The sequence below is a fragment of the Polypterus senegalus genome, chromosome 9, assembly GCF_016835505.1.
Source record: "Polypterus senegalus isolate Bchr_013 chromosome 9, ASM1683550v1, whole genome shotgun sequence".
NCBI classification, from domain to species: domain Eukaryota; kingdom Metazoa; phylum Chordata; class Cladistia; order Polypteriformes; family Polypteridae; genus Polypterus; species Polypterus senegalus.
Window position 1 is genome coordinate 127,416,210 of NC_053162.1, and position 11,316 is coordinate 127,427,525.

General features: G+C 40.7%; 1 protein-coding gene across 1 annotated transcript in view; it reads right to left on the reverse strand.

Moving 5' to 3' along the window:
- Nucleotides 1-6,589, reverse strand: part of prmt7 (protein arginine methyltransferase 7) — a 35,992-nt gene extending 29,403 nt beyond the window's left edge. Inside the window, exons 1-3 of the mRNA XM_039763810.1 lie at nt 6,283-6,589; nt 3,175-3,211; nt 1,865-2,014 (exon numbers count right to left, since the gene is read on the reverse strand). Coding sequence (XP_039619744.1) covers nt 1,865-2,014; nt 3,175-3,211; nt 6,283-6,377 — 282 coding nt within the window. The 5' untranslated portion in view covers nt 6,378-6,589. The remainder of the gene's footprint in view (nt 1-1,864; nt 2,015-3,174; nt 3,212-6,282) is intronic.
- Between the last annotated feature and the right edge of the window lie 4,727 nt (nt 6,590-11,316).

Sequence of the window (11,316 nt, forward strand, 5' to 3'; positions counted from 1 at the left end):
TGCTGCTTTGAAGGTCCCAATGAGCGCAGTGGCCTCCATCATCTGTAAGTGGAAGAAGTTCGAGACCACCAGGACTCTTCCTAGAGCTGGCCGGACATCTAAACTGAGCAGCCTTAGTCAGGGAGGGGACCAAGAGCCCGATGGTCACTCTGTAAGAGCTCCAGATATCCTCTGTGGAGAGAGGAGAACCTTCCAGAAGGACAACCATCTCTGCAGCAATCCACCAATCAGGCCTGTATGGTAGAGTGGCCAGACGGAAGCCACTCCTTAGTAAAAGGAACATGGCAGCCCGCCTGGAGTTTGCCAAAAGGCACCTGAAGGACTCTCAGACCATGAGAAACAAAATTCTCTGGTCTCTTGAGACAAACATTGAACTCTCTGGTGTGAATGCCAGGCGTCACGTTTGGAGGAAACCAGGCACCGCTCATCACCAGGCCAATACCATCCCTACAGTGAAGCATGGTGGTGGCAGCATCATGCTGTGGGGATGTTTTTCAGCAGCTGGAACTGGGAGACTAGTCAGGATAAAGGGAAAGATGACTGCTGCAATGTACAGAGACATCCTGGATGAAAACCTGCTCCAGAGCGCTCTTGACCTCAGACGGGGGTGACAGTTCATCTTTCAGCAGGACAACGACCCTAAGCACACAGGCCAGATAACAAAGGAGTGGCTTCAGGACAACTCTGTGAATGTCCTTGAGTCGCCAAGCCAGAGTCCAGACTTGAATCCGATTGAACATCTCTGGACAGATCTTAAAATGGCTGTGCACCGACGCTTCCCATCCAACCTAATGGAGCTTGAGAGGTGCTGCAAAGAGAAATGGGCGAAACTGGCCAAGGATAGGTGTGCCAAGCTTGTGGCATCGAATTCAAAAAGACTTGAGGCTGTAATTGCTGCCAAAGGTGCATCGACAAAGTATTGCGCAAAGGTTGTGAATACTTATGTACATGTGATTTCTCAGTTTTTTATTTTTAATAAATTTGCAAAAACCTCAAATAACCTTTTTTCCCCATTGTCATTATGGGGTGTTGTGTGTAGAATTCTGAGGAAAAAAATGAATTTAATCCATTTTGGAATAAGGCTGTAACATAACAAAATGTGGAAAAAGTGATGCGCTGTGAATACTTTCCGGATGCACTGCACATCATGTCTAAAACGTGGCTATCATCTCTTTGGTTAAAATTAAAAAAGGGCAAATACTCGTGCATATCGCATATTTTGCTATTGCAAGAAAACTTACGATTTGTTTAAAATAAGATACTTTTGGGTATGTAAAAATACCATAATTATAAGTAAAATTTAAAAAACAACAATACAAAATGTAATCTATACTGTAACCATAAACTTGTGTGAGTATGCATTGCATGTTGAAACAGCCATTTCCACCTTAACAAAAGGATAAATGCATGTGTGTCTGTCTGGTGGGTTATGGCTTGGTCATTCCAATAGATGGCACATAGAAATATTAACACTGCTTTTACAAATCCAGTATCATATAGCACATAACAGAGACATATACATTGCATGGTGCACTGTAATCTTTAATGCTGTGGTCTATGTTGATTACTTAGATTTTACCTGGTTCTTCACAGGTAGCACTGCTAGTGTGACTTAGAAGACATTAACTCATCAGACCTCTAATTACTTCCACTTACTTACTTACATATAACTGATATATACAACTTTGCTTATTTGTTAAAAAAAAAAGGCAGAAATTGGTTAAACAGATTTTGGCAGGCTGAATAAATAAACAACACTTTAAGTAATAACAAGAAAGGTAAATTAGAAACATCTTGACACAAAACAGCATTTAAAAGTAAAACAGGTTGACAGAAATTAAATTTCAGATCTATAAAAACTTACCTCCACTGCATAACAAAAATCAGCACCTGCCGTGACTGCCATCATGGAGAGCAGACCTGTACCTGTACCAATATCCAGTACTACAGCACGTTCTCCACGTGATTTTACTCGCTTTACTGCTGCTCGAATACCCTGGAAATACTTTACATTCTGTCATAAAACAGGATGGAGAGAAAAAAAAAAAGTTCAAATACCAATAAAAATGCTCATATGTTTTGTAACTCAAAAAAGCAGCAGAGAAGTCCGATTTTTTTTATTATTATTATTATTATTTGCAAAATCTATATTTTTCTCTATATATTTCTGCCAGCACATGTCAGATGTGACTGATGAAAAAAAGACAGAAAAACTGGGAACAGAGAACTATGACCTAGACCTGTCATACAGTCAAGATTTATTCCAAATCTCACTTATAATATATTTTCAGCAATCCTGGTCATAAGGCAGCTTTAAAGCCAATCTCAGGGCCTCATCCAAACAAACCGTTGGATCACTTGGAGTAAGGGTGGCATTCTAGAGCTTCTTCTACAGATTCTTGGTGTCCCTGCACCCTGGACCCTTTCATTGTCATTAAACAGTCAGGTCTCATAGGTGCCCATTTCCTATATCAAGTGAAACTAGTTAATAGGCAGAAAAGTATAACCCTAATGCTAATCCTCTCCAGTCCTGCCCTTAAATGAGTGGCCTAGCAAAAGCTTTCTAAGCTTGTGGTCAATTCGTTGATCTCATATTGTCTAAAACAAGAGGTCCTATACCTTAGCATCTGCTGGGTCACCAGCTTATTAATATTTTAAGGAGACATTGCATATTCTCTGCTTTGCTGGCACAATTGCATACTGCACTTTTGCAGCATCCAACACAAACACAGGTCATACTGCCCTCAATACACCCTGCTCTTCCAAACTAACATGAGTAGGAGCTTCCTGCGAGAATGATGCTTACTCTGATTTACCTAGAGGTTGGCCAAGGTGCTATAGTTTACATGAAGTGGTACATTAAATTCAGGGTAATGCATCACTACAAGGCATGGATTATTAGGACAAAACTCCAGGGCTGGAGGGAAAGATTTTCAGGGAACATTTGAGAATGCCTCATGAGATGCTAGAAACTGTTGGTTAGGATAGAGCAAGTATTTTCAACAGTCTAGTTTGTTGTACCAAAACTACCACCAGTCTTAGTTAACAGGAAGTAAATAAACAGTGTCCAATAGAATACATGAAAAATACAATAAGTAATGTTTCTACCGACAGTGATAAATGTATTCATATTTGTCTAAACAGAAATTTCTCTACGAAATGATTACGACTTACTCTGTCCTTGTCGTGCAGCATATCAGCATAAGATGACCTGAAAACAAAAGAAAAAGGTTAATTCAATTGTGAAAAATGACATTGACTATGCTATAAGTATAGTTTTCAGACTATTTAATAGCAATCAAAACCATTGATGTCCACGAAGGTGAGAATATGTAAATACATACACTCAAAAACAAATTACTTAAAAGGCTATTATCATGTGGTTTTACTGAAGGCAAAAATAAAGTACTGATGGATAAACAAACGACTTGAGTAGATCTAGATTGTAAAGATTGTCAAAAAAAGGAACTGCACATTAGTAATGTGCTCAAACAAAACTCCTAGTGATCATGAAGGAATGAAATCTGACGCATTGAGTTGACTGGCATAACACTCAGTCCATGTCATTTCCGGTAGATTAAGTACTTTGTAATGATTAACAATGCATCTACCTTGCTGCAACAAGTTAAAACTGACCATGTAACATTCGGAAAGTTAAAAAGAATGTGTTGATATAAAATGACCATGGTGTTTTTCCTACCACAGTACAATTACCTGTAACTTGAAGACAGCTGAGCAGTCATAAAGCCGTGTGACTGTAGTTCAATTTAAGAAATGTAACACATTTAGCTGAAATATAATTAACATATTCATAGTTTAGGTGGCACATTAGTGCACAATGATTGGCACTGCCACTTTACAGATCCAGCATACTACTTTAAAATCCAGCACCTGACTGTCTGCATGGAGTCTGCATGTTCTCCATGCGTTCTTTGTGCAGTTCCTCTTGGTACTCCAGTTATCCTCCTCCTGTGACACTGCCTTCAATATAAAAAAACTTCTATACCATATATACATTTGGACTAATCATTAAATTGTACAGCTCAGTGACTTATTTCTATTGCCCAGCTAGAACTTGTTCTATTTGGTAGACATCATATAGCTCTCTCGGATATTTACATTTTTTTGATACCGTTGCATATTTATTGCCATCGCTTTGTTTAGTGGTATTTGTCACTGAAAGCCACGGTTTATTCTGTCAGAAATGCACATATGGCGGAAAAAAAAGCCTTGCGTTTGTGTGATGCCCCAGGTTACAAAAGACTTGTCACTCATCTCCCGGACCATCGATAGTCATAACCATGGACTAGGCCAATGGGGACACAAACAAAATGTCTAGTGCAAAGTGCATTTATTTACAACAATCAAATCATGTTCAAAAAGTGCAGTGCAAACTTCATCAATAAATAATCCATAAAAAACAGTGCATAGGGAGGTTAAAATTGTAAGTAAATTCTAATAAAAATGATAAAAATCAAGAAAAAAAAATTCAGAATCGGGTTGCTTCCTTGTTGATCCCAAGTGTGTGTTTCTCTCTTTTGCCTTCCCTACTTACCCTCTGGGTTTAAACAGCAGGGCTGAGACTCCACAGAATGCAGCCAACCCCTTTTGGCTTTCATCCCAGCCACCTTAGCTGGTACCCATTGGGACTCCCAGACCCTGACTCTGTCATCCCTCCAGCATCATTCAGCATTCATACGAGGAGCCACTCCTGCTCCTAGATTTCAAATGGAGTGACTTTCTTTCCCCTAGAGCGCCATTCAACCAACTTCCACACACGGTAACCCAACCTCTTTATTTCCTTGGCTCCACATTGAATCAATCACTCTTACTCAGACCCCTTTTAATCCATGGTAGTGTAGGTGCTTTCTTTAATGACACAAGGAGAGTCACTGGGATGTGGTTGTGCCAACTGTACTCTCACAACCAATTTCTCCATTAAACACTCTGCGGCTGCACAGCTTTCCACCAGCATGCACCTACACTAATAAGGCCTAAACCACACTCTTTTACCATGGACCTATTACATGCTGCTTTACAATATGACATCCATTTTAGAGCAAACCATCATAAATACCAATGCTAAGAGAAAGACAGACAGACAGAGAGAGAGAGAGAGATTGATTGGGAGCATGCGCTGATAGTGAGTTGCCGCATCCACCACATGACGAACCACTTGGATGGGAACCCGAGTGCAGCGGGTGACACAAAATGCTAAGCCAATTTAAAGTCACTAATTACAAGACTTCAGTCCAATAAAAAGGGAATTCCCTTTCAAAACACCACAAACAAACCGATTCCACAGTCAGTAATTAATTAAACTACAGTCAAAGCACCACGAGAAGACAACACTACCAGCAAAAACAAAGTTGTACTGTGCAAGAGAGGCCACAAAATCAGGACTATTCAGCTTTATTCCGTTGCACAAAAAAAAAAAAAATACAGTTTTGATCAGTTTGAAAGCCAAGCTTTTATTTCTTTTAATGATTCTGGATTATTTTAAAAGGTAAATGTGTCACACTAACATCACCTTCATTATTACATTTTTCGTTGTCTAATACACAGTGAAATTTTAAAAGGAATGAGGTTGACATGCAGGTTAAATCTATTGATTCTGAACGTACAGCCATCTTTCGAAGTCTGGCCCAGGAAAAAGTAAAAGATTCACATCTTAGCACACACACACGAATGAAAGATTGCACCTCTTCATTTTTTAAAAAAAAAAGACTCTTATACCTACATTGTTCTCTATTTCTAAACGAACATTTTAGATAGTATTATCAACATGCTGAAGAATAAGAATTAAACTAATTATGCAAATCTGAGAAATGATGTATTTCTAATTCTGTAGGTGATGTGACTGCAAGATTATTTACTGTAAAAATCACATTTTAAAGGAAAAAAAACTACATAGCTTTGAATTTACAACCTATGTGAATATGGCAAAATCGTGAGGAAAAATAGCGGCTTCTTCAAGCAATGTAAAGCTATGTAAAATTTCAGCTTAGTCTAAGGGAATGTGGCTTGTCTGTATATGTTGATTTATTATAAATATATACGCCTACTTTACCTGTTTGTATAATTAATGAGCATGTGAGCTTTTTATTTTCTTACATTATGTATCTTAATATACATACATAACATCAAAACGTCCCCAAAGCTATGTACGTGAAAAGGCCATCGGAAACAAACTTTTATTAAAAATACGTTTATCAATTAGATTCAAATTAGAATTAGAGGGATTACATTCTCCTTAAATATTCATTCAAGCGTGTGTCATACCTTGCTATCTCTTGATGATAATCATATTCCTCGTCTTCTGCAACCCATTCCAAAACCCCGGTTGTAGGGTTTGGTCGTCCACAAAACGTCTTCATACTTAATACTGGTACGATCTGCTTCGATTTCGAGTTAAAAGTAAAGTTACAGCAACAAGTCCCCTAAATTAGCATCGTGGTTAAGGGCGCAGCCATCTTCTACGGATTTCTCAAGTCACGTGATAACACGTAACTCTACCCGGGATGCCTCACGAGATTCACCACACGCTTGCGCCTTAGTTTTAGTAAAGAAAGCAACGGGTTTAATTGGGATAATACTGTATTAGGAGATTCATAATTACTAATGGTGGGACGAAACCCCGTCAGTCTTGTGAGGCTTTTTCTTTCTGATTGTGCCGGAAAACGATTCAAAGTTTTAGTAATAGTGACATCTGGCGGTTTACAGAATCCCTAGCGGACGGGCACATACCAGCACTTACTTGCTGTTTGCATAGATTGAATCGGGCAGGTGGACTAAAGCCTAAGAACGCTGTGCGTTCGTTTTGATCTTATGATAATCATACTTTCTTTAAAATGCTGAAATAAATGTTCAAGTTACTATGGGTGGCAATTTTCTAATAAATAAAAAATGCGTACATGTGTTGTCCTGAATTTCCCCATGGTATTAATAAGTGCTGATGGTTTCTTATGCTTTACATTGTTCTTTTCCGTAGTTCGCTTTCTTCTCCCAGTTGTGGCATTAACTGGAATTTCAGTGTGACTTTCACAAGCTTTTTCTAAGCTCACCTGCAGCTGGTATCGAAGCTTCTTCTTTACAGCTAATTTTGTTGATGACTCATTTTCAGGGCTATGCAACTTGTGAATGCCGTTACAAAAGGGATGTAGACAACAAAAATCCATCAGCACTCAAAACTGGCAAACACAATACTACAATACATTATAAACTGCCCCGAATTTATAATTACGTGACATCGTTTTTATGTAAGGGAATTTTAGCTGTGAGACAAAGTGATAGATTCATATTTTTCCATCTGAATGACTGCAGTAAGGGCTAAAGAGAAGTTTGAGAAGTGTTTCTGTCTGCTGCAGTATTTTTCTGTCATTTTAACTATTGCATCATTAAATGATGTAACAACAGCAAATACAGTTTAGATAAGCATTTTGGTCAATAGATATACAACATGTTAAAATGCAGCAGCTATTCTGTCATGGCATGTTTGGATTTCCAATTAGTCACAATGTTACATTTCTTTAGTTTTTGTTTTAGATGTGTTCAGTCAGAAGATGCCATTAATGTAGATTTATTAATGTGGGCGTTTTGAGTACTGAAATCTAAATATCCTGGGAATTTTTGTTACCAGCTCTCTTAGCAGCATGTAAGTGCCACATGGGATGGACGGGCATCCCAACCAGAAAAGAGCATTCATTATCCTGGTGGAAGTGTCGCAACTGGACATATTTGTATTTATTACCTTTCCTGGCCAGGATGAAATGGAAGAACTGGGAAGAGCTGGCTGTAAGTGATTTTTGTTCCCCCAGAAGACTAGATGGCAGCAGCCCTGAATAGCGATGCCTGTTTGAACACCAGCAGAGAATGCCAGGGATTGTATTTAGGTAGCACAGCCCTGCTGGGGTCCGAGGTTGCCGCAAGAGGGAGCTGGAGGAAGATGCGCTAATTTGGGACTTCCGTACAACCCGGTTAGTTCTTCCAATGGGCCAGAGCCCTAGCACCGGAAGTACTCTCAGGTCCTTAATAAAAGGGACTGCACTGCCTTGTCAAAGCGAGTCGGAGCTGGGAGGAAGGCAGGCAATACTCGACTGGAGGTGAGCAGTGCTGAAGAGTAGAGCAGAGAAAGCGAGAAAAGACAGCTCATTTTGGTGCTTGTGTATGCAAGGTATTTGTGTAATAAAATACCTTTTGTTTGAACCCGGGACTGTCTTTTGTGTTTGGGGTTTGGCCTTTCTCTAGCCATCAAAGGCAGTCCTTTTGACAGAATATGACACACTATTTACTTCAAATGCGTATTTTAAAGTTTATTTTCATAGTTGTCAATGCTTTCAAGCATACATCGACTCCTACACTATCAACATAACACTGAACAACAGAGAGAGCACATAGCACCTGCTGCAATATGTCATTTGCCATTCATCTATTTATGTCTTTGAATGTCAGTGTATAATCTGATGCTACAGAAAAGTTTTTCCCTTTTTTATTTTTCAAAAAGGCTATGTTTATAAAACTCCCTGCATATTCTCTGTCTCTGCTCTCTACATATGCTTTACACATTTAGATGTCTAATAGGGTTTTTTTAGGAAAGTGTAAATAGAAGCGTGTTCTTTGTTGGACAAGGTTAACAGGAGCATCTCTTGTCTTTGCAGTTTAAAACCACTGCCCCTGTTTTGAATTCCGCCTTCATAAGGTGTTGGATTGGTTTAGAAATGTGACATTCAGTTAGCTGTTTTAATTGTTCTCTCCCACTTTTAAGCACAATTCACTCATTGTTGTCTCCAGATGTATATATTATATGCTTTGCTTCAGCAAGACTGTGGAGGATGTGGCTACAGTAGGCTAGAGTATGAGTGACACATTATAAGTTCCAGTACATAGCACAGTATCTTCTATATATATAATTCACTAAGGCAAGACAACCATGAAAAGCACGCCGGAAGGGGCGTGGATTCACTAAGCTGCTGACAAGTGAGACACCTATGGCGCAGGCAGGAAGGAGCCACGCCCACCAACTCCAAGACAATTAGATACGATGACAACTCGCAGGGCCACGCCCACCGACTCGGACGCGACGACACAGAAAAAACGGCGTCATTTATATTCATCTGTCATAGAGGCCACATGCAGTGCAGGTCAGGTTAATGTCATGTGCATGTCATGCACCTCCGAGCTACGTTGACTGTTCATAGAGGCATGTTTCTCACGGAGGTGAATCGCCATATGCAGCGTGTAAAATGGTTTGCGAGGGGTATCCCATGGGATCCTTAAAACAATCCTTTACAACTGAGATTAAAGCACAATGAAGTAAGCAGTCTTTAAAAACCGACTTTTCGGTTACGACGCACGACCGCATGCACCATAGCAAACTGTTTTACACGCCACATACAGCTATTCGCATCCGCGACAAATATGCATCTTCTTAGATGCTCCTGCAGGAACACGGAAGATGTTTTCCTGCCGACCAACACTCCTTTTTCACCGGCCGGCGTCTACCTACCACATGCATGTCTGAGCCACGCAACGTTTGTTATGCCGTGGGTTTACTATTGTGTTGTATTTTGCTCTCTCCAGAGTTCCATCTTTTCATTCACTTACTGTTGTATTCTCACACCAACCCGTTTTAGACAACCGTGTCTTTCCAGAAGAGGCGTGAGTAAGCTGTTGAACCCCATTCGGGCTGCAAGCCGTGGAATTCCCACTAAGTGTGACTCATACGCTCCCACTCATTATGTCCCTACCCTTTGTGCACACCCCCCTCCTACCGTGGTCGGGTATCTTGGTGGATTATATATAGAAAAGCAGCCAAAACTGAGGGGTATTCCATGGGGTCCTTAAAACATTCCTTTACAACTGAGGTTAAAACACAATGAAGTAGGCAAAAAAGAGGTTTCGGTTACGATGCACGCCTGCGTGCACCATAGCAAACTGTTTTACACGCTACATACAGCAATTCATATCCGCGACAAACATGCGTCTTCTTAGATGCTCCTGCACTTTGTTCACACCCCCCTCCCACCTCACTACTACCGGGGTCGGGTGTCTTGGTGGATTATATATAGAAAAGCAGCCAAAACCGCACAGAGCAATGAAAAGTCTAGAGTTCCATCTTTTCATTCACTTTCTGTTGCATCCTCAAACCCTCCCTTTTTTTTTTAGACAACTGTGTCTTTCCAGAAGTGTTTAGCATTCAATAAATAATTATGCATGACATTGAGCGTGTGTCTACCCAGCGTGGGTAAGCCGTTGAACCCCATTCGGGCTGCAAACCGTGGAATTCCCACTAAGTGCGACTCATACGCTCCCACTGGTTGCATCCCAACCCTTTGTACACACTCCCCTCTCACCTCGCTACTACCGGGGTCGGGTGTCTTCGTGGATTATATATAGAAAAGCAGCCAAAACCGCACAAAACAATGAAAAGTCTAGAGTTCCATCTTTTCATTCACTTTCTGTTGTATCCTCAAACCCTCCCTTTTTAGACAATTGTGTCTTTCCAGAAGTGTTCAACCATCAATAAATAATTATGCAGCGTTTTTTATGCCACGGGTTCACTATTGCGTTGTATTTTGCTCTCTCCAGAGTTCCATCTTTTCATTCGCTTGCTGTTGTATTCTCACACCAACCCGTTTTAGACAACCGTGTCTTTCCAGAAGTGTTTAGCATTCAATAAATAATTATGCATGAGATTGACTGTGTGTCTACCCAGCGTGGGTAAGCCGTTGAACCTCATTCGGGCTGCAAACTGTGGAATTCCCACTAAGTGCGACTCATACGCTCCCACTGGTTGCGTCCCAACCCTTTGTACACACCCTCCTCCCACCTCGCTGCTACCGTGGTCGGGTGTCTTGGTGGATTATATATGGAAAAGCAGCCAAAACCACACAGAGCAATGAAAACTCTACGTCAGTCACAGTTACATCTGGTCTGTGTAAAGACGATGACTCAAGTGACGAGTTGGAGGTGGGCACATGAGCGGGCAGTGCATACTGAACGAGAAATCAGCAGACTAGCATGACGGACGGAGCTGAATGGACGTCCTTCTACTCTCCTCCCGTTCCACACTCCGCGCCGTGCACCCCCATCCCTCCGTCTGGCAGGAGAAGGCGCGAGGACGGTCCGCCAGTTTTCAGTCACGGACGATTGTGTGTTGGTTCGTTCCGTGCATTGTTACAATGTTGCTTTTCTTGCTGATTTATTACATTACCGATTTTTCAAATGTTCATTTTCTCCCTGTGCTTAAAAATCATTAAAAAACCGGCCTGATCATGCGGCATATGGTACTCCGCGGATTGGCTAGTTTACTTTATT